Source organism: Ursus arctos, unplaced genomic scaffold (assembly GCF_023065955.2).
Source record: "Ursus arctos isolate Adak ecotype North America unplaced genomic scaffold, UrsArc2.0 scaffold_34, whole genome shotgun sequence".
Classification (NCBI taxonomy): domain Eukaryota; kingdom Metazoa; phylum Chordata; class Mammalia; order Carnivora; family Ursidae; genus Ursus; species Ursus arctos.
Genome location: NW_026623030.1, coordinates 23845434 through 23869312, shown reverse-complemented (window position 1 = coordinate 23869312; position 23879 = coordinate 23845434). Strand labels below are relative to the sequence as shown.

The window sequence follows — 23879 nt, the reverse complement described above, 5'->3', positions numbered from 1 at the left end:
GGGAAAAGAAAGCAGGAAGGCACAGTCACTGCCCTCAGGCATCTCACCAGTTAGCGGGGTGAAGGACACTCCTCAGCCACACCAGGTGCCAGGGCTCTGGGACAGGTATGCAGAGGGCATTTGGTTTGGGCTTTGGAGGCTGCGTAGGAGTTCTCCGGATGGAGAAGGCTGTTACAGGCAGAGCGCACACATGCAGTGTGTGTATTTCCCAGGACATACACTGAGACGCCTTCCCCTCTAGTAATCATCATCATAACATTTGTTGAAAACTCACTACCTGTCAGGTACCAGCGCTAGGCAAGGTACCTGAGTTATCTGCGCTTAACCGACGTGGCAGTAGGTTCAGAAAGGGTAAAGGATATGCCTGAGGTGACAGAACAGGTAAATGCGGGGAACTGGGATGAGGACCCGTTCCCCCCATCCCCCACCAGGCAGCCTGACAGGTGCCACCAACAGAGGGAGCCATCGTACAAAATCCTTAATCCAGAGATATTTCACTTTATGTAGAAGGTGTGCCCCTCCAGGTGCTGGGAAGTGACAATCTTGTAACTGGGGGAAATTGCCAGGTAAAAGAACTCTATGGTGACCATCTCTATAAAGCAAATCTTTACTTGCTCTGGGTCTTTTTCATTGACTCTTGACATTTTTGGAGGCCGTTGACCTCTCTTGAGGGTTTATGAGAATGTGCTTATACACACAGAATTTTGCATGCTGTGTCGGGGGTCCTGGGCTCCCGAGCCTGTTCCTGGACCCCAGGTTAAGAATCCCTAATCTCGTGGCATGGAGTTTTGTATGTTAGGTTTCCTAAAGGAAACCTTAGAATTTGTCACGAGGCTCCTTTTTTCTTCTGAGGTCTTTTAAAGTAAAAATAAGGAATTTTCTTTAATAATAAAACCATCAACAGTATTGGGGACCCAAAATGTTGTAAATGAGTGAAAAACACATTCATCTTCTGAGGAAGTGGTGTTCTGTGCTGTGGAAAGCTCCTTTTTCCTTTAGAAGTATCTTTGTGTCTCTGATCTGTTCGTGAGTAGTGTTCCTGGTTCCTGCTTGGTCAGATGTCTTTCTTTCCTTTTTTTTCTTTTTTGGTCAGATTTCTTTCTAGATTTGGGACTTGGCCTCTCCTGTCTGTCACCTGTACCCACCTGACGGGCCTCTGAGACTGGATTCAGCCTGGGCGCGTTGACGGTGTGGGGGAGCGCTGGGGTCAGGGTTTAGGTACATTTCAAGGAGCGCAGCCTCCTCCCTCCTGTCCTCACTGTGGGGCTCAGGGGCAGGCTGTGAACATACATCTCAATTGCTATGTGCTCGTACAGGTTTTGTCATGTAGAAACTCATTTAAACCTCCCAACAACCCTTGTAGTACTTTTATTATCCTCATTTTGCAGATGAGAAAATTGAGGTACAGATAGGTTAAGGCCACACGTGCTGCTCAATGGGGGCGTCCTTGTGCTCACCTCCTGCACCGTACGGCCTTGTTTGGCTGCTGTAGACACATTTTCTCCCTTCTCAGAGGCCATCCTACATTTAGGGAGAAGGTAGTAAGGGGATTGCTTTGGCTTTCTTTATAGAATAAGCACTGGATCTGGCTTGGAATCGAGGTTGTAAATTGGCAGTCCCTGGCCAAATCCAGCCTCTGTGTTTGGCCTGCACAGTATTAAACATATTTTTGTAATTACTTGCCAACATTAAAATATCATGAGAGCCATAAAAAAAGTATCCTAGCTATCCTGGCTCATGTTCTTGCCTGGCTACAAGCAGCAGGAAGTGAGTAGCAGCTGACCTCATACACCCCAGTCCCCACCACTCCCTACTGCCTCCCTGCGTGTGTATTTTTTATTAGACTCACACATCTCTTTTTCATATACTCTAGCCACTTAGCTCACTTATTGAACTTACATTTTTTTTTCTGTAAGACACCAGAAGAGATGATTTATTGTACATGTGTTATATTCAGCCACGAAAGAAAACAGAATTAGTCCTGAAAGTCACAGATCCAGGGCAAAGGGCCAAAAGGGGCTATTTTGTGGTATGAGCAAGGCGGGTCTTTCAGCGGTGGTCATGATCAGATGGTGGTTGGATGTTCTAGATCCACTGAATCTAGTTCTAGAAAGTAGGCATGCAGCCCAGCAGTTTATACTGCGTCCCTGGCCTCTGGCTTTCCTTCAGTCTGCTCCTGAGCTTCTGTGGGTGCACAGGCTAGCGCTTTACTTAAACCGCCATCTCATCGTTTTTCGCTTCAGCCTGCGCATTCCCCTCTTCCTCCCCTTGGCTGTCATGGCGGGGAGGTTTCCAGAAGATGGCGCTAAGGCCAAGTGAGCTCCAATTCGCCTATTTTTAGAAATATTTCTGTTCTTGCGCTTTGTCTGGGGAGGTCTTTTGTATCTTCGAGAGCTTGTGAATTGGGTAGACAGGGCTCCTTAGAGACCCAGGAGAACTGGAGCATCTGCTCGTGTCTCTACATGCTGTGTGGCCAGGAGCCTGTATGGGGGACGTGGGCCAAATGTCAGCTCCGGAACAGGAGGGTTCTCGGCTGTCCAGCCTGGCCATCAGCCCCTCATAGTCCCCCAGAGACCCAGAAGAGAGGTTGAACCCAAGACTGACCTTCAGAGTGAGGGTGTTGTCACAGAGGACGAGTAGCTTCTTCCTGGCTGCACTTCGGCGCCTTGGCTGTGTCTCCTCAGATATTGGGGTTTTGTTTGCACTGTCTGAGAAATAACACACCGCTTAGGAATGTGGGTCCAGAGCAGAAATCTTCTAGTGATGTCACTACTGTTGAGTGATTTCTGTTTCTGGCCAGTGGTGGTTCCCTCTTGGTGACTGACCAGTATGATCTTTGGTCTGCTGCTTCTGGGGCGGCTCCTGGTAACCAGAGCCCCCCGGATTGAAGACAGTCCCCAAAACAGCTCAGTCTCCAGATGGCTAGGTTTTAGCTTGGCTTTTATCAAAAACCCATTTTTTCTTTCATTTGTAATGTATTTTTAAAATTTGTGGTAAAATGCACATAACACCATTTTGCCTTAAAAATTTTTTTTAACTTACTAGATAACCACTTTAGAATCTTTAAGAGTCTTCAAGAACTTACGTTTTAACCATTTTATTTTATTGAAAAAAATTTTTTTGAGATTTTTTTTTTTAAGTAATCTCCACCCCCACTGTGGGGCTTAACCTTACAACCCCCGAGATTGAGTCACATGGCCTGCCGCATGAGCCAACCAGGCACCCCAATCTTAAAGCTCACAGTTTAGTGACTTTAAGTACATTCACAGTATTGTGCAACCATCACCTCTGTGTGGTTCAGAACATTTTCATCACCCCAGTCAGAACCCTGTCCCCACTAGTGGTCACTCCCCATTCCTGCCCCCCACCCCCAGCCATCTGCTTTCTGTCTCTTTTTTTTTTTTTTAAGATTTTATTTTATTTATTTGTCAGAGAGAGAAAGAGAGCACAAGTAGGGGAAGTGGCAGAGAGAGAGAGAGAAGCAGGCTCCCTGCTGAGCAGGGAACCCGATGTGGGTTCGATCCCAGGACCGTGAGATCATGACCTGAGCTAAAGGCAGACACTTAATGACTGAGCCACCCAGGTGCCCCGGCTTTCTGTCTTTATAAGTTTATCCACTTTGGGTATTTCTTCTCTGTAAAAGTTCCAAGTGTTACGATGTTACATGATCGATGTAAGAAAAATTAAACATTAGAGGCTAGAGACTAGAGGCTAGAAAATGTCCCCCTCCTCAGTTCTCCCCCCGGAGGTGACCCTGCTACTCATCTATTGAACATAATTCTGGAGCTTTCCCCTCACCCCCACCTATACATAATTTTTAAAAAATTAGATGGGCCTGTTTTGCAACTTGCTTCTGTCCCTTAAAGCTTTCTTTTTTGTGTCTTCCTTTAAGTCTAGCTTACCCTTTTTGTGGGCAGAACTTCTGAAAGTTGAGTTTGTCTTTCCCGTGACCCTGTGGTTTCAGCAGGTCCGAGAGAGCTCATCTGTACCTTGAAAACTTGCCTTCGGGGGTCTGGATTTAGATTCAAACCAAAAGGACCACCCTACTTAATTTACTTTGTGAAAAGCAGGGAGATTCCAGCATCTTGTAAAAATCCAACCAAGAAAGTCATTTCCGGGGCGCCTGGGTGGCTCGGTTGGTTAAACATCTGGCCCTTGATTTTGGCTCAGGGTGGTGAGGTTGAGCCCCACGTCTGGCTCCACACTCAGGACAGAGTCTGCTTGGGATTCTCTCTCTACTTCTCCTTAGGCCCCTCCCCCCCGCTCAGTCGTGCTCCCTCTCTTAATAAAGAAATTAAATCTTGAAAGAAAGAAAGAAAGAAAGAAAGAAAGAAAGAAAGAAAGAAAGAAACAAAGAAAGAAAGAAAAAAAAAAAAGAAAAGAAAAAGAAAGCCAGCCACTTCCTTTCCCTGTCTCTGTGAAACCCTTGGGATTTGGCAGGAGTTACCTCAGTGACTTCCTTCTTTCAACTCACTTCTTGTACTTCGGGTGCAGGACATTGGCCTGTATCTAATGGGAAGAATAAGAAACAGGACACGAGACCCTTGAGTTCAGTTTTGGCTTCTGTTCGCTGCTTGCCGTGTGGTCAAGTCACTCTCCCTTTCTGCTTATCTGCAGATAAAACAAGGGTGTTGGACTAGCTGTGCTTTATCTTTCTTGAGACCAGATTCTATAGGCCCTTGGCGGTACTGAAGTGCTTAACCGATTGAAACCCGAGTATCTTCCTGGTAAATGGGGATAATAACAGGGATCTGTGTCATTGGATTATTTTGAGGGGCAGTGAGGTCATGAACACCCAGCACTCCTAGTAAACCCTTGGAGAAAAATTAGATATTCTTAGGTAAATAGTCAAAGGAGAGCCAGGCTGGCTTTGGCCGGCTCCCCCCCCACCTTGCCAAGCTCTGCCCCCACTTCTCAGTTCCCCCATCCGTCTTCCAGGTTAGTGATCACCTTGGGTGTAAGTTTCTTAGGGCCACCATAGTAGAGAGCCACAGACTGGCTTAAAACAACAGAAACTTATTTTCTCACCGTTTTGGAGACTGCAAGTCTGAAATCAAGGCTGTGCTTACTCTGAAGGCTCCTTGTCTTTTCCAGATTCTTGCAGTTGCCTGCAGTCTTGGGCTTCCCTTGGCTTGTGGCTACGTCACTTCAGTCTCTGCCTCCACGTTCACGCGGTTGTTCGCCCTCTATGTGTGTCACCTTCTCTTCATAAGGACAGCCGTCATTGGATGAGGCCCCACCCTAATCCTCTGTGATTGGGTCCTAACGTGATTGCAGCTGCAAAGACCCCGTTTCCCAATAAGGTCACACTCTGAGGTTTTGCCCATGAATCTTGAGGGGCACACTATTCAACACAAGGCATCATCGTCTTTTTCCCCTTCCATCTTGGATTGGCAACAGTAAGATGGGAGTTGCCCACATACTGTTCCTTCTAGAAGAATCTGTGCTTTCTACTAGAACTCAGGGAGAGAGCTGTGGCTCCTGATAGGAGGAAAGGAATGCATGTGACTATTGGGGGCAGGCCTGCTCCTCCTATTGACTATAGATGACTTGAAAATGCCTGGCAAGGTTGTGAAGCGTTTGGGTCTAAGTGGGTTGTGACCACTGAGGTTGGCGGTAGGAGAGTCTTTGTCAGAAACCCTGCAAGGTGATTCTGCATTGGTCATTGTGCATTAAAATAATGCCAGGCCCTCTTTCCCACAATGCCATGTCCCCCTGGCTGGCACAATGTCAGCTTGGGATGAAAATGCCAGCTCACAGCAGACAGCCCCTTTTCTTATTGCACAGAATTGTGGGACTCTCTGGAATTAGGGGGCTGGAAGAGGCATTGAGGGCCATTGTTTTCAGGTGATATATATATATACATATATATATATTTTGACATTAAAGAAAGAAACCAGTTATATTGCTCTTTCATCAAAACCCAAAAATAAGAGGAAAGAAAATAATCCTAAATGAAGAATACATCATCCAAACAGGTATTATCTTTTAAGACCAAAGTTTCTGGAGTCAGGCTGATTCCCAGGCGCCATCCATTAAGCACCCGAATGCTCTTGGGGAAAGTGATAAAGTGGAGAAAGAGCACTTGGCTCATCAAATTCAGCAAGGCGGCATGCATAATGCCTTACTTAGCACAGGGCCTTTAAGTGCGTGTAACCTAGAGCTGATTATTATTATTGTTGTTGTTGTTGTTGTTGTTATTGTTGTTGTCATTAATATGATTATTATTACTATTATTTCAGACACTGAGGAATGAAAACAGGCCCATTTAGGGTCAAGTGTGAGAGTCTGTGAAACCCATGACTGTGGAAGGTGTGTGTACAGCTTTACTCTCTTGGGGTCATCAGTCCCGACCCCGGAACACACCTGCTTGTTTAAGCACCCCTGCCTTGCTGTTTTGCAAAATAGTAAGGTGTGGGGCCCAGACCTCGGGCACAGTTGGCTTAATTGCTCCCGCCCCTCCCCCGCACACACCTGTTTCAGAGGAGCCAAGAAGCAGGAAGCCTGGCTTGCTCCCACCCGAAAGATGACCCAGAGCCCAGAGAACGGCATAATCAGATTCAGCCGGGCTGGGGGTCTGGCCTTCAAGAGTTGCTCAGGTTGTCCTGCGGGGGGCTGGGTGTCATACTGAGCCCTGTGTCTGGTATTTTGGTTGGGTGGTGAGGGGATAGAGGACTGACACAATGATGAACGAGACAGGCCTCTCACCTAACAAGCTCCCAGTGTGATGGTAGAACAAGCCATGGTACTCCCAGTTCTCTGCCTGTACCGCCTCAGGGGAACGAAGAACAGCAAAGGGCCGGATACCAGAGTTCCAGACATCTGGGCACACCTACACCTGAAACATGGGTAGGTCAATCCTTTGCAGGATTAAGTTGTGGGCTCCTGAATCACGTCATTGTCCCTTCTTGTTATGTAGCTAAATCAGCTTTTAGACTGCCCTTCCAACTAAATAACCGTTACATTTCCCTGTGCTTAGAACTTCTGAAGTGGTTGAATTCTGCAAACAGAGGACAGGGGCAAGGTAGTCCAGTGGGAAATAGAAAAGAAGCCAAAGAGATTGGCCAACAGTGGTTGAGTGTTTACCGCGTAACAAGTGCCTTCCGTGCGTTATGATCCTTGCCACAAGCTGACAAGGTGGGGACTGTCATCATCCCATTTCTTAGATGGAGAAACTGAGACTTAGGAGTTGCGGTGCCTTTCCCAGATCATGTAGCTAATAGGTTTCTAACCACAGCGCGCTATGGCTAGGGTAGGGTGTTGGTTGCCTGTGGCCGCCATGACAGATGACTACAAAGTTGGTGGCTTGAAACAACAGCAACTTACTCTCTTCCAGTCTGGTCCGCCCCCGGGGAAGGCTCCAAGGACGGAATTCTTCCTTGCTCTTCCAGCTTCTCGTGATTCCTGGTGTTTCTTGGCTTGTGGCTGTGTCACTGTGGTCTCTGTCTCTGCCCTCTCGAGGCCTTCGTCGTTGTGTCTCTGTTCAAATCCCCCTCTTCTTTCTGTCATAAAGACATCAGTCATGAGGCACCTGAGTGGCGTGGTCAGTTAAGCATCTGACTCTTGGTTTCGGCTCAGGTTGTGATTTCAGGGTTATGAGATTGAGCCTGCCTTGGGCTCTGGGCTGAGTGCAGAGTCTGCTTGGGAATCTGTCTTCCTCTCCCTCCTCCCCTGAGCTCCCGGCTATGCAAGCACTCTCTCTGTCCTATAAATAAATCTTCAAAAAAAAAAAAGAAAAAAAAAAAGACACCGGTCACTGGATTTGGGGCGCACCCTAAATCCAGGATAAATTCATCTGGGTATCTTTAGTTGTATCTATAAAGAACCTTTTTCCAAGTAAGGTCACATTCACAGGTACCAGGGTACATACCTGCTTGAGAGATACAGTTCAACCCAGTACAGATGGGTTTTTACAGGCGGGAACAAGATGGTTGGGCTGGGGCGGAGGCAGGGATCTTGGGAGGCCTGAGGTGCATTGACACCCAGCCACCGGTGGCAAGGGGAGAACCCCTCCGTCTGCTGGGTACCCCAGAGCAGCGGTCTGAGCTGCTCCATGCCTTGTTACCCTCCCTTTACCTGTTGGTTTGGTTGCTGGTTACTGATTCTTGATGCCTGCCTCTGCTTTATCATCATCAGTTATTAATACCCACCCTACGAAGCAGTGGGGCCTCAACCCATTGTTGGCCAATTAAGCCCAGAGAGAGTTGGCGTAACAGGGAGCAGAGGCCCAGCACATCCGCTGTCTGTGGTGATCTTGTTGGGTCAAAAACAGGGCAGTTTCAGCAGAAAGAGCCTGGTGGCCCCAATCTTTCTTTTTTAGAAAGCCTGCCCCGGGCTCTCCTACTCAGAAGGTTTATAGGGTGTAACCTGGAGAGCTCTGGGCTGGTCCTGGTGCCCAGGCTTCGTAGTCTCTGCTTCCAAGAGCCCCAGGGAGTGTATAAATTCTGGCAGAGCCTAGGGATGCCAGTGACGTGATTCTCTTCAGCACAATTTATTTCTCAGAGAGACAATCCCCAATTAGAATAATCTCTTCCTGTAGCCTTTCACTAACAAGTGAAAATACTTCCCTGAGGGAAAGAACCCTGAGCGCCTCCTGGTGGCCACTGAGGGCCATGGCGGGGAACTGTTTCCTACAGAGAGAGAGAGAGTGTGTGTGTGTGTGTGTGTGTGTGTGAGAGAGAGAGAGAGAGAGAGAGAAAGAGAGAGAGAGAGAGATACCCCACTCCAGGGTCCTTGGGGAGGTCTCTATTAATTTTCTTTTTTATTTATTTATTTTTTAAATGACTTTTTGATGACTTTTTTTTTAAGTAGGCTCCACGCCCAGCTTGGAGCGAGGCTTGAACTCATGACCCTGAGATCATGACCTGAACTGAGATCAAGAGTGGGACTCTTTTTTTTTTTTTTTAAAGATTTTATTTATTTATTTGACAGAGATAGAGGCAGCCAGCGAGAGAGGGAACACAAGCAGGGGGAGTGGGAGAGGAAGAGCAGGCTCCCAGCAGAGGAGCCTGATGTGGGGCTCGATCCCATAACGCCGGGATCACGCCCTGAGCCGAAGGCAGGTGCTTAACCGCTGTGCCACCCAGGCGCCCCAAGAGTGGGACTCTTAACCGACTGAGCCACCCGGCGCCCCCTCTATTAATTTTTAATTATTATCATCGCTGATGTATTTATTATTGGTAATACTTACACCTTCGGTAATAGCTTTTTGTAACCAGACAGAGGCCTCACCTTGCTTGTGAGTGATGGACTCCAGCTCTGATATTGAAATGACAGGAAATCTTGAGACAGTTGAGAAACTCCAGGAAAACCAAGGCGAGTGGACATTATTTTCAATCTTACGCAGAGTAGCGTTTGTATACTGGTGGCCCATGGCCCAGACTGGCCCACAGATACTGTTTGGCTCACAGTTGTGTTTTCATTTTCGTTTTTGGGTTTTTTTTGTTTTTGTCTTTGTTTTTGTTTTTTAATTTTTCAATCAGTTGCCAGCGTTTAAGCAATTTCAAATAAAACGCTGGATCTTTGATTTCTTCTGAAAAAAAATCAGAGATCAAGTGGGGCTTTTATTCCCATGAGAGGTTAGTAGTTTGGAACGGAGTAGCATTTGCCTTCTCTTAACGGGGCCTATGGCCTCCGGTGTGCCTTAGGCCACACCACTCTTTGGGACTCTAGTCTGTGGATAACTTGTATTGTATCTGCTTAGCTCCTGGGAGCATTCGAGTTTGTCACGCCAACCTGGAGTGTGAGATTAGGGTAAGGGGGCAGGAAGTCCCATGGAAGTGATGGGCTCCCCTGCTCCCACCGTATGGTGAGATAGATCTAGCTGTACCTGTATGAGATATCTACGTATAGATATATGTGAATTGAAAGGTTTTGCCTAAACACAGAGCATCTTCCTGGGAAAAAAAAAAATATATATATATATATTTACATATATATTTTTTAATGCTGTTTTTGGGGTAGGAAGACCTTATTTTTAAAAAAACAACAAAAGAAAACCCTGGTGTATTGTAGAAGAGGGTGTGAAATTCATATGGACTGTTAAGAACCGTGAAATGTCCACAGAATCTTGTGCCTGTGTGGACCCACTTTGGGCACATGTGTGTCTTCCTTCTGGGATTGGGGCAAAGTTTGAGAAATGCTTTGTAGAGGAGTTAGCGGCTGAATGAGTTCTCTGTCTTGCAAGGAATAGGCGAGGGTGACTCACTTCTGTATTTGTTAATTGGATGGTAAATGTGAGTCCGGATTGTCTCCTGTAGTTGTATTTTTCAATAATGGGGTATAGATCAGCTCCAGGGGTTGCTGGAATGGTTTCCTGAGGGTTTATCACCCAGTGTTACCACCTGGGCTTGTAGTTAGATGGACCTGGTCAGTGTCAGGTTGGTTCCGTCACCTCCCAGCTGTGTGACCTTGGGCAAGTCACTTAGCCCCTCTGAACTTTAGTTTTCTGCTTTTGTGAAATGGGGAGAATCAGCCCTATCCCACAGAGAGGATTAGTCCAGAGCAAGCATTCAACAAATGCTCCTAAGAATGGTAGTAAAATCACATCTCACTTCATAAAGTCAGGGTTAGATATCACTGTTCTAAGCTGTGGCTTCCTCAAGGTCATATAGTCTGCAAGTTGTAGGTCTTCTGACTCTAGAACCAGTGCTGCCATAGGCATAACAGTAATAGCTTAACTGTGACATATTAGGTCTCCTGTGTGTACTTTCTAGAACCCCAAGTCCAGTCCTTAGGGAGGGACTGCTTTGCCCCACTCTCTTCTCCCTTTTAAAAAAATTGTGGCAGGGGCGGAGCGCCTGGCTGGCTCAGTCGGAAGAGCCTGAGACTCTTGATCTCGGGGTCATGAGTGCCAGCTCATGTTGGGCGTAGAGATGACTTAAATAAAAATAAAACACTAGGAAAATAAAAATAAAAAATTGTGGTAAATCATACATCACGTAAAATTTATCATTTTAACCATTTTTTAAATGTCCTGTTCAGGGGCAACGCGTACATTCCCACTGTTCTGCAGCCGTCAGCACTGCGCATTAAACGACTCCCCGCTTCTCCCTCCCTGAGCCCCGGCAGCCACCGCTCTGTTTAATGCTTGTAGGAATCTGATTCCTTGAGGCACCTCATGTACGTGGAATCCTGCACTATTTGGCCTTTTGTGTCCGGCTTATTTCACTCCACAGAATGTCCTCCAGGTTCATCCACATTAACAGCAGTGTCATGATTTCCTTCCTTTTTCAGGCTGAATAATATTCTATTGTGTGGGGAAACCACATTTTATTTATCCGTCCATCCACTGATGGACACTCGGGTTGTTTCCAAGTGTCCTTTGGCTGTTGGGAGTCATGCTGCTAGGAACGTGGCCCCCTCCCCTCTTGAAGGATAGGTCGAGTACTACCATGGTTAGAGCACAGGTCGTGGTGTGGAGGGGTCTCTACCCCTTCCTGGCCGAGTGGTCTTGGACAGTTCCCTCATTGCCTAAGCTCTGCTGTTCTCATCTGGAAATGATGGTGGTCCATCTCACAGTGTGGGCAAGAGGGTTGGATGAGAGAGTGGATGCGGTATATTTGTTACGGTGCCCAGCCCCGAGCAAACCCTCGATACGTCCTACTCTTGTAGATTCATTCAACCAAATAGGTGGTGCCTGCTCCTGATGGCTCCATTTCGCCCCTCGCCTCGCCAGTCCCGCCCGCTCAAAGCCGTGGACTGAGTGGGAATGACCCACTCAGGTGCATGTACTAATGGTGCAATGTCTGGGGTCCATTTAATTCAAAACCAAAACTGATTTAAAAAAAAAAATCGGTCTGCTTTTTATCATCATTGAGAACTGGCAGTTCTAAATAATGTCAGTGATGAAACACTTCTCCCCCTGGGCATGGATTGTTCCTGCTGCCCCCAACTTCGGTAACCTCTTTCATGCCCCATGTGAATCCATGCCGGAGCTGAATCATGCTTGTATTCTTGGTTCCCTCCTGTCCTATTTCTTGTTAAATATGCTGCATACATGTTAGAAAAATTGGCAGCCTAATAATCCCATTTTCCTTTATGGTAGCTGTTGCTCCTGTCTGACTGGTGTTTTGGGGGCGCTTGGGTGGCTCAGTTGGTTGATCATCTGACTCTTGATCTCAGCTTAGTTCTTCATCTTGGGATCGTGAGTTCAAGCCCCACGTTGAGCTCCATGCTGGGCGTGGAGCCTACTTTAAAAAAATTGCTTTTTATGATAGGACTTTATGTTTCAGAATGGTGTTAGATTGACAGAAAAATTCTGCAGATACTACGGAAGATACTGCAGAGTTTCCACATAACACCCCCCCCCCCAACGGCCAGTTTCCCCTAGGATTAACATGGTGTATTAGTGGAGTACCTTGGTTACAATTAAGCCAACACTGATACATTATTACTAACTGTAGTCTAGAGTTTATTCAGTTTTTAACCAAGTGTCGTAGATGTATTTCAGGAACCCACCCAGGATAGTACTATCTCTGTATTTGTCTGTCTCCTTAGGCTCCTCTTGGCTGTGACCGTTTCTCAGATTTTTTTTTTTTTTTTTTTTTTTTGGTTTTGTTGACCTTGACAGATTTGAGGTGTACTGGTCAGGGATTTTGTAGAAAGTCCCTCTTTGGGGATTTGTGGCTTTATTTATTTTTTTAAAGTTATTTACTGCTGGCTTACTGGAGGTTAGTCATTGTGCGAAGCTAGGGATAGAGCAGTGAACCAAGACATTTATAAACAGCATTTATAAATCGGTGACATTGATGCTGGACTTGGAGAGAGCTGTATGGGCTGAGAATTGAACCCAGACCGGCCCCGAACTTGACCCTTGGTCACCGTCCTGTTTGCCACCTCCCGTGGGTGGAGGAGGGTTCCGCAGGTGGATTTGGCATAGTAGACAGACACATCTTGAAAAATCTGGCAACCACAGGATGATGAGAAGACTAAGACAATGGAACAAATTAGAAGTGAGTTGGATTCATTTCCGGTGACTAGATGAGGGAAAGTGAGTTAAAGTAATCCTCACTTGTATTTCTCATTTGAGCTCTTCTCCTCCTCCTGTTAAGTTCTACTGTGAAACTTTCTCTGTTTAAAATGTCCCTGCAGGAATGTTTTTGTACAATCCAAAATGTAACGGTCAAGGTCAGAATAGGCCAGTGGCAGATCTGTGTGTCCCTCAGTGCTTTTTCATGGCACACTGTGGATGCAACCAAAAAACCCATGGGTGAAGTGGTCATGGGGTGGGAAGTCTGGTGCTGGAGAGTGGGGTTTGGGGGCTCTGCCCTTCTGGTCTGGGGCAGCATCCAAGTCCTTTGAGTCTGTCTGAGCCTTGACTGCCTCACTTCTAACTTAGCGATAATTCAGTGAAGTAGCATCTTATATCTGGATGAGGTTCTAAAATGAGCCTCCAGTCTACGGCTGTACCACCCTGAATGTGCCCGATCTCATCGAAAATGAGCCTCCACATAAGGCCAAAATCTGGTAGATTTTTGAAAAGCCTGCAGACCACCCACAAAGGTGTGAACACTGCACCATGCGGGAGACCCTTGCACAGCCCGGGAGGATGTCTGTCACAGCCCACTTTTCTGCCAGCATTTGGTCAGATGACTCCATCCCTGGTCAAACCAGATTAAGGATCTACTTGTGTTTATGGCCCATGTTGTAATAAACAATGACATGTCTTTACACCCCAGGATTAGAATACACATAGCTTGCTGGCCGATGGAAGAAAAGAGGTCTCACAGGTGTCAAGACCTCGTGGTTGGTTTTGTTTTTTGTTTCTCTGCATATGTAGTTGAGTTGTGTACATTCGAGCACCCCGGTGCACTGGCCTTGGTAAGGGTACTTGGTAAGAATTGAATGAGATTGTGTGTGTGAGAGTCCATGGCGCTCTAGACAAACGTTTGGAATCATAAATATGATCAGTGAGTGATACGTTCATGGAAGTCATAGGGAGGTGTGTGATTTGCATTTTAAAAATTTTTTTGGGAAGGGGAATATTGCAAGAGTCCCCTTCAGGGACCTCTCCTCTATTCTGGGCTAATATGGCTCCTTTGTTTGGCCACAGAATGTCCTGAAGGAGCATGCGGATGACGACCCCAGTCTGGCCATCACTGGGGTCCCTGTAGTCACTTGGCCAAAGAAGACTCCAAAGGTAAGATGCAGATCGTCTGCAGCTGGGAGACCATTCTCATTGCCTTTCACATCTCCTGTAATATGAATGTTGGCAGCTTTTCCTTGAGGACTTCTGGCAGAGGGTACCTCAGTTAAGATGAATGGTTTTGGTGATCTGTCTATTCTAAGTTTTTGTTTGTTGAAAGTGATCATTTTCCCTAGCTGTGGAAACTGCAGGCAGTGCCCCCTGGTGGTCATTCAGAAAACTGCGGGGGAGTGATGCTTCACCTTTCCCTATACTTAGGTGACTTCTTTCCCTTCTTCCTTCTCTCCTTTCTTTTTTTTCTTTCCCTCTCTTTTTCCTCCAGATGCTTCAAGGCCTGTTTCCTCTCCTTTGAAAGTAACTTTTTTCTCTCTTAAAACGGATTGATGCTCACCTTGGAGAAGTCTAATCAAATAGGAAAGGGCGAAGACCCTAGGGAGAACGGTAGTAATGTTGCTGAGGACCTACCAGGAGCAGGTTGCTTTGCCTGGTCATCTGCATCCCTTACCTTCTTTAGACTCCAGCAACCCTGTGGGGCAGACACTTGGGACTCCCATTTTACAGATGAGGAAACTGAGGCTTACAGAGGTCAAGTCACTTGTGAGGGCACTTGTCAGAGCCGGGGGTGGGACGATCAGCCTGTGTGACAGCAGAGACCACACTGTTAACCAGTGCCCACCTCAAAGTCCAGAGAAAACCAGTAACGTCTTGGTGTGTCTTCTTCCAAAGTCCGTGCTGGGGTGGGACATGTATGCATCCACCTATCTGTCCACACTCAGCCTCACCACTTTCTTGAGCAAGTTCTAGAAACTCCCTGAACCTTGCTTTCTTCGTTTGTTAACAGGGGTTGTACCAGCACCTACTTGGAATGGTTGTTGGGACGACTAGATGAGATAAAGCATTGTTGAATTTGTTTCTGGTTAACTATAAAGAAAAAAAAAATAGAGCAATGCATGCAAAGTTCTGAGGACAGGACTGACCAGTAGTTAGTGCTCTTTAAACATTAGTTGTGACTTAAGCAGCCTCTTCAATAATGGGTATTTTTTCTGATTTTTTTTTTTCTGTTGTAAGAGACATTTAGAGGAACGTTCTAGATCTGTGCTGTCCAAAATGGTAGTTGTTAGCTATATGGCTGCTGAGCACTTGAAATATGGCAAGCCCAAATTGAGATGTGCTGTAAGTATAAAATACACAACAGATTTCAAAGACTCAGTGCAAAGAACACTGTAAAATTACTTATTAATTTATTTTTTATATTGATTGGATTTAAAATTAAAGTTGCCAGATTTTAAAAAGGATACCCATTTAAATGTGAAGTTTTGGGTAAACAACAAATAAAACTTTAAGTGTAAGTATAGCCCACATAGCTCATGGTATATACTTATGCTGGAAATGATTATTCATTGTTCATCTGAAATTCCACTGGGTGTCCTGCATTTTTATTTGCTACATCTGGCAACTCTAGTGGAAGTGATCATATTTTGGATCTATTGGTTAGGCAAAATAGATTATTAGTATTTCACCTTTTTCTTTTTGCCTCTTTAAACGTGGCTACAAAAAAGTGTAAAAGTACATGCATGGCTGACTTTATATTTCTGTTGGACAGTGATGTTCTGGGTTATTCTTTCCACCTTTGTTTGATTATCTTCTTAGGGTATATTCCTAAATGTGGATTTGCTGGGGAAAAGGGTCCCTGTTACTTATGGGTAAATTCTAATTCTCTTTGAAGCTTAGTAGGACTTTAGGTGATGGGAGAAATGAAAAAGGATTCGCCTTCATAGCTCTTGCCTTTAGTTTCCCGATCTGTGGAAGTGTATGGGGTTTTAATGTTCACTTTCCCCTACATGGGCAATAAATATGACTGCCATTTCTGAGACCACAAACTATACTTGCAGACATAGCACCTTGCAACAACGCAGCCAGGCCCCACGGCTGCTCTGAACCCAAAAAGGAAACCGTGGCTTTGCCTCACTGCCTGCTTCCCTCCCAGCTGAGGAATTACTCCGGGGCTGGTGGGGGGCGGGAGGGATTAGGGTTTGCAGAACATGGGCTTTCAAAAACAAACTTGCCACTACCCAGTGTAATCCCAGAATTATTGGAGGGGTCCAGATGAGCTTGTCTGGGGAAAATCACTTCAGGACTACTAATGTGGACTGTCCTCTGTGCCTGAGACCCTCCAGTTTACTCCTGAGAGGCTTACGGGCAAAAAAAAAAAAAAAAACAGAAAACATCATGCCTCTGCCCCCTTTCCTCCAGAGGGCTGGAAACGGCTTCTGGGGGGGAGTAGCCCTTACCTAAGATTTTTTGTGGAGGATTGGTGTCTAAGCGCTGGTCTATACACGAGGTTGTGTGGCTGGTGTCATCAAATCTGGAGAGGTGGGGGGAGACACTGGAGCCCTTAGGCTGGTGAAGGGTAAAGAGAGAGCATTCGGGGGCGCCTGGGTGGCTCAGCTGTTAAGCATCTGCCTTTGGCTTAGGTCATGATCCCAGGGTCCTGGGATCAAGCCTGGCATCGGGCTCCCTGCTAGGCGGGAAGCCTGCTTCTTCCTCTCCCACTCCCCTTGCTTGTGTTCCCTCTCTCGCTGTCTCTCTCTGTCAAATAAATAAATAAAATCTTTAAAAAAAAAAAAAAAGAGAGCATTCGCTATTTAACAGTACTTTGGGGGAGGTACCAGAGTGGGTTGTTTTTTTTTTTTTTAACACCTTATAATAAAACAAATATAATGTGCTTACCATACAGTGCTCCCACTTAAAGTGTACAACTCACTCTTTAGTATATTCAAAGAGTTATACAACTATCCCACAGTCTAATTTTAGAACATTTTCATACCCTCTGAAAGAAATCCTATCATCTGTCAGTACCCCCACCCTCACCTCTAAGTCTTCCCTTCCCCCAGCCCCTGGCAACCACTAATCTCTCTATCTCTATGGATTTGCCTGCTCTGGACATTTCATGTAAATGGAATTAGCCAATACTTGACCTTTTGTGACTGGCTTCTTTCACTTAGTATAATATTTTTAGGCTTCATCCCCATTGTAGCATCTGTCAGTATTTCATTCCTGTTTATGGCTGAATAATATTCCATCGTGTGTCTATACCACGCCTTGTTTATCCGCTCACCGGTTGAGGGACATTTGGGCTGTGCCTGCCTTTTGGCTGTTGTGAATAACGGTGCCATGAACATGCGTGCACAAGTTTTTACACGGACACGTGTTTTCGTTTCTCTTGGGTCGGCGCCTGGGAGGGGGATGGACTGGTCACATGGTAGCGCTGTGTTTAACTTTTTGAGGCACCGCCGGACTGTTTTCCAGAGCGGCTGCACCCTTTTTCATTTCCACCAGCTACATACGAGACTTTCAGTTTACCCAGAGTGTTGCCAACGCATATTACCTGTCCTTTTGGTTAGAGCCATACCAGCACCGTCTTTTTAATTTACTTTATGATTTCTCGAACTCATTTGCAGTTTATCGTAGGATTTTGCAAAAGCTGCCATAACGAAGTGCCCCACGCTGTGTGCGTGGCTCAGAGGACGGAAATTCATTTTCTCCCAGTGTTGGAGGCCAGAAGTCTGAGAACAAGATGTCAGTTGGCAGGATATATGTCTTCTGGGGACTGTCTCCTGGGCTTGTCGATAGCATTGTCACTCTGTAGGGTCACATGGTCTGACCTCTGTGCGTCTGTGTGCTAATCTCTTAGAAGACACCAGTCCTCCTGCATTAGGACCCACCCTAAGTTGAACTTCATTACTTCTTGAAAGACTTTATCTGCAGGTACTCACATTCCCCCGTCCCGGGGGTTAGGGCTTCCATGTGAGAATTTGGTGGTGTGCTGGGGCTGGGGGTGGTGGTGGTAGGGAACCCCATTCAACTCATGGCACTTGTCATACGTTATTTCAGAGCTGCAAAAAGATGTCAGTAATATAATAATGAATACCATGGCCCCCCACTCAGCTCTAGAAATAAATTATTGCCAGTACAGCCCAAACCCCCCTGGGTATTCCTCCTCAATCTATGCACCCGTCTTTAGATGTCTTTTTTACATCATATTTGGTCCTCGCAGTGAGGCTAGGAGGTGTGGGTCGTGTTACCTCCGTGGGTGCAGTTGAGACTGGGGACTCAGAGACAGACGGTGGTATGCCTTGGGCCACGCAGCTCGGGAATCGTGAGGTGTTAGTCCCCAGATCTGAGGAACTCAGTGAAATGTGGCAGAGGGGAGGGGGAGGGGAGGCACAGCGCCCTAGGTCTGCATTTCCTAGCTGGTGGGGTTAAAAAGTTAACAGGAAAAGGAGAAGTAAGTGAACGACTGACTGCCTGGGCTGCCTGGGGTCTCTCTGTTCCCAGGTTCGCAGTCAGCTTGCTCCCAGGTCGGTTCAGGTTGGGTTGAAAGATCAAGGGTGCTCGTTGAGGCTGTCAGGATGCGACGTAGGGAGCAGTATTGGGTCTGGGTCAGGTTACTTAACAAGTAATTAATGCTAAATGATGATTAGCAAGAAATGCTTTGATCTCCCACCTTGCCTCCCGGAGAACAAAGTCCTTTTCTGGAACGGATTAGGCGCCGGGAGGTCATTTCTGATGCCGCCCTCTTTCAAATCAAAGATGCTACTGAACCGCCATCCGTCATCATTTACCCGATTGGCTGTTTCCACCAGCGGTGATGGATGTGTTTGGATCCGTCTACACTTCTTTTATGACCAGGTGGCGGGATTTTGGGGGCCTGTCTGTGACCTTAGAGCCAAGCCAAGGGAACTGAGCCCGTTTGAGGCCCGACCTTTGACCTCAGCCTTATTAGCAAGTTGACCTTCTGCTCACCAGCCAGACACCTCTACCCAGCCAGCTTGCTGGGTCATTCACAGGGAGGGAAACTGAGGAAAGAGGGGAGATGGAGCCTCAGCTGCCCCTGGAGAGTGAGCCTGGTGATGCATCCTGCTGCTTATCTCGAGTGGCCAGGCTGGGCTGCCACTTGAATTTCAATTATTGGCAATTTTTCTGGAGTGTAGGAGCAGAGGCTAGAGTAGGTATGAACAAGTACCCTGATAGGGGACGTGGGACAGCCCTTTTCAGTTAAGGGATCGGCTTCCTAACGGGGACATTATGGGGCCACACAGGAACCATGGCAGGAAGCCACACACACACACACACACACACACACACACACACACACGCATGCACGCACCAAATATCTGTGTTACCCTTGGTTGTACTTTGTTTCTCTTCCCCTTCCTCTGTATTTGGTCATTGAGCTCTGGGAGGCCTGAGAAGTGTGGGGTCCCTCTGGAGTGACACGCAGCCTCCACCTGAAGAGAGGCCCATAGTTCAGTAAAAGGAGGCCCTGTGTACTTCCTGTTCTTTCTCTGCCCCGCTCTCAATTCCTATCACCCCTGGAGTAATTGAGTTGAGGAGGAGGATGACGATAATGAAGGCGTTTTCTTGTTGCCTACTCGGGGCCAGGTAGTTTCCCAGAAAGGCATCGTGGTCTAATGAGAGCCAATCCTCCAGCTAGGGGCATCAGCTTTACCTGGGGAACTTAAAAAAACAAAACAAAGCAAAAACCCCAGCTTCCTGGGCCTGGCCTGGGACACTGAGATGTAGTAGGTCTGGGTTGGGGCCTGGGAGTTTACACTTTCTTGATGCTTGGCAGGTAATTCTCATGCAGGACCAGGTGGGCTCTGGGGTCAGATGCATCTGGGGATTAAACCCTGGCTTTGCCACAAACTAGCTGTGTGGTTGTGGACAAGTCCAAGCCTCAGTTTACTTGTCTGTAAAATGGGCTAATGATGCCTTTCCTGCAGAGTTGCTGTGAGATGCTGTCTGTAAAATACCTCAATAGTAGGCCGTCAGCCAGTGACAGCAGGGGAAGGGGTGAATCGTTTAGAGACAGTTCCCATCCTTCGGTGACTATTGGCTGCTGCAAAAACTTCATCTCAAGCAAAGATCCTAGTGGCTTCATCTCCCCAAAGGAGTCATGGGGCTCCACTGAAATGGCTGGTTTGAGAAAGTGCTTCTCCTCCTGTGTCCCTTCCTCACTCCCCTGAAGGGAGAAGTCCTAGGCACTGTGGGGGACTGTTACCTTAGACTGTGCCCCCGAGGGTTTGAAGCTGCTGAGGCCACAGGCTCAAGGTAGAAGGAGGGGGCGTCCAGTCCTTCCAGCTTCCTGAGAGCTGGGAAAGTCCAGGGGAGAGCAGCCTCCGAGAGCACGTTGTGTGATGCTCACGGGCAGGAGGGGGCCGGCAGTGGGAGCTCCAGCACCAGCAGAGCAAAGGAAGGCAAGAGAGAGAACAAGTGGAGGGCGGGGAGGACACAGTGAGGGGAACCAAATGAAAAACAATCTGGGGCCCTCGTCTGGAATCCCCAGGGTTTTCCTCAGTGACAGCTGAGTCATCTGTGAAGTCCAGTACGTTCCCAGGAGGGCAGCAAAAACCTGTGATGAACGGATACCCACAAACATGGCCCGCTCACTCTGAGGAGTGTTGCATACAACATCAACAAGCAGAAAAATCCAACTGGAAGAAATTCATCGATGGTGAAGGGGGAAGCTGGAACCCCCGTGTGTGGACCAGCTCCAATTCCCGATTTGTTGGTGGCTGAACCCATGTGATGTGGTCCCTGCTGGTGAGCCAGATGACAAGGATCCCATCAGAGCCCTCTCTTTTTGGTGGAGTGAACCCAAGCCAGATGGTAGAAGTTTCTAGAGAAACACCACACATGAGTGTAGGCAGGACAGAACTGTGGTTTACCTTGGCTTTTTGTAGGTAAGAGTTGTGTCTTCTCCCTGTGTGTTCACATTGTTTCTCTGTCATATATGTGTCTGTGTCCAAATTTCCTTTCTGTAAGGACACCAGTCATACTGAATTAGGGCCCTAAGAGCCTAATTGTAACTAAATCACTTCTGTAAAGACCCTGTGTCACATTCTGAGGTCCTGGGGGGTAGGACCTCAGCATATGAATTTTGGGGCAGATACGATTCAGCCTATAAAACTTGTCAAGCCTTCAGTGAGTCTCCCTCTTCTTTAAATCACATCCCAAATCCTTGACCCGGCCTGGAGCCCCCAAGTCCTCAGTTGTGGTTCTGCCTTAGAACCTCAAGATTTTCTCTCATCTGCTCAGCATTGCAGGGGAACTGAATTACTCCGTATTTTCCATTTACTTGGTCTTTGGTCCTGCTACTTCCCTTCTGGGAATGCCCTTCTTACTTCCCCATGTACAAAATTTCCACCTCTAAGCCCAGCTGAACCCCTTCTTCACCAGGAAGCTTCCTGGGCCACATGTTTTTTGGTTGTATCTCCAGAGCCCCCATCTCCAGCCTTCTCCAGCCTTCTCTGGCCTGTTCTGTGGGTTGCATCAAAGGGCTTTCTTGCCTCTCCGGCTTCTGGTTGGGCTCAGCCAATGGGAGGTACCAGCAGGAGATGGGAATGTGGGAGGAGAAAGAGGTTGGGGTATTTATTCCCCCAGCTTCCTCCCCATGGGATCATAGCAGGTTGGCTCTTTCCTTCTTCTGAAAGCCACAATTCCTATTTTGTGGCCTTCTCCAGCTTTTCTTTCTGCATGTCCAGTAACTGGTCCCTCCCGTGGCCCATCAGCCAAAGGGAGGTAATGGCTTGTGGCTGTCGCTAGGCTCAGGGTGTAACACCACACCTTGTAGGTTTCCCTAACTCTACTTACACTGTGTAAATCGAGTCTCTGTTAAACTCTCCTCCATGACCCAGTGTGAGGCTGCCAAGGTGCCATCCATTTCCTGCCAAGATCCCGATGGCTGTACTTCCCCAGTCTCTCTTTCCACTGGACGTCTATATTCTACTCTGCATTTTGTGGCCTCCACCAGCTTCTTGAGACTGGAGTTCCTCTTATTAATTTTTTCCTTCTCCATTTTTGTCTCCCGTCATGCATAATTGCTCCCAGATAGCAAGGGCCCAGGAAATGTTTGTTGAATGAATGAACTGGATCACAGGGTTTTCCCAGCACTCCTCAAAGATGAAATTGGACTCAATCCGTTTCAGGCTCTTGGCTCTCTTTCCTTTTCCTGCGTCTCCTTGGTGAGGATGTGGATCGCTCCTTACTGTAACTTTTATGTCCCAGTCCCAGCCAACTGTTGAAAGAATGCTAAATAGAATGTTCAGTGCCCCTTGGTACTCTTGGACCCTTTTGTCCCTCAGATTTAAGCATCCTTCTTTATCCCGCCGGACTTAGAAATCACCTGGAATGTCTCAGCCAACATCTGTGTCATTTTAGAACCGCTTTATTGGAACTTTAAGTCAGCATTCCGCTGAAATAACCTGTAATTAAAGTCTGCAGCAGAGGATTTCTTTCTTAGTCTGATAACCTGCTCAGCTGTCTGTGTTAATAATGCCAAAGACAAATTCTTGGAAAGCAATTGAAATATTGCGGGCTCCTGCCTTTGGTGGGGTAATTAGAAAGCCAGGCAGGCACCGTAAGTGATTGCCTGCCATTATCATGGTTTTATTTCTGGAACAATGGCCTATCCTTCAGACTTTTCTTTTTGTCGAATGTCATCATATATTTCCTGTTTTTAAAGGAGGATACTTGATCATTGACCTGGGGAATAAGTTGTCACGTTCATGTTCTGTTATTCCCCCTGCCCCCCACTCTCTAATTTGGCTTTGTTAGAAGGACGGATGTGTGTACTACCAAATGATGATGTTGTCAGGTAATGTGTTCTCCAAATTCAGGTGATCTAGGGAAAATCAGGGCATGCGGAGGGGAACAGAGGTGAAATATTTGCATTGTTTCACTTGGCTTCTTGTTCTCAAGGTGACAAGGGAAGTGCATTTGTTGAGATGAGAACTTTAGTTATACATGGGGAAGGTAGGTGAGAAGTGAAAGCTGTAGTAAACCTGCTGTAAACCGCTGACCTTCTCCACCAATGCATGTAACTAACGAAACAGCAAAACACTTTGAAGGGAGTTGAGATCATTAAGATTCATTTCTGTCTTGGTTAATGTTTATGGGACAGGATTGAGTGTTCCCTACTGATTGATCTGTTCTTCTGGGGAGGGTGTTCTTTATTTCTTTTCTTTGATGTTTATTATGTATTTTTTAATTGTGGGGAAAAATATATAACATAAAATTGACTGTTTGAACCGTTTTTAGGTGTATAGCTCAGTTGTTATGCAGCCATCATTCCCGTCCATTGCCAGAGCTTTTTTTTTGGTCATATGCAAGTAAAACTCTAGACCCCGTAAACACTAAGTCCCCGTTCCTCCTCCCTCAGCCCCTGGCAGCTCCCCTTCTACTTACTGTTTCTTTGAATTCTAGGTACCTGATGTTAGTGGAATCATATGTATTAGTCCTTTTGTGACTGGCTTATTTCACTCAGCATAATGTCCTCGAGGCTCATCCAGGTCGTAGCAGGTGTCGGAGTCCCCTTTCCCTTTCAAGCTGAGCAGGATTCCAATGTCTGGATAGACCATGTTTTGTTTATTTATTCTACCCATGGACACTGGGTTGTTTCCACCTTTGGCGACTGTGAATAAGGCTGCTATGAACATGGGTGTATACACATCTTTTTGAGTCCTTATTTTCAATTCTTTTAGATGTACACCCAGAACTGGAATTGTTGGGTCATACGGTAATTATATGTTCAATTTTTTTGAGGAGCTGCGGTACCATTTTCCATAGTGGCTGCGTCATTTTATATTCTCACCAGGAGCACACAAGGGCTCCAGTGTCTCCACATCCTTGCAGACACTTGTGACTTTCTGGTTTTGATAATAGCCATCCT

General features: G+C 46.7%; 1 protein-coding gene across 4 annotated transcripts in view; it reads left to right on the top strand.

Annotated features, from left to right (window-relative positions):
• Nucleotides 1–23879, top strand: part of KDM2B (lysine demethylase 2B) — a 120375-nt gene that overhangs the window by 60917 nt on the left and 35579 nt on the right. For all 4 annotated transcript variants that reach the window (XM_048221406.2, XM_026514836.4, XM_057305810.1 and 1 more), the window contains one exon: nucleotides 14054–14140. In XM_048221406.2, coding sequence (XP_048077363.2) covers nucleotides 14054–14140 — 87 coding nt within the window. The remainder of the gene's footprint in view (nucleotides 1–14053; nucleotides 14141–23879) is intronic.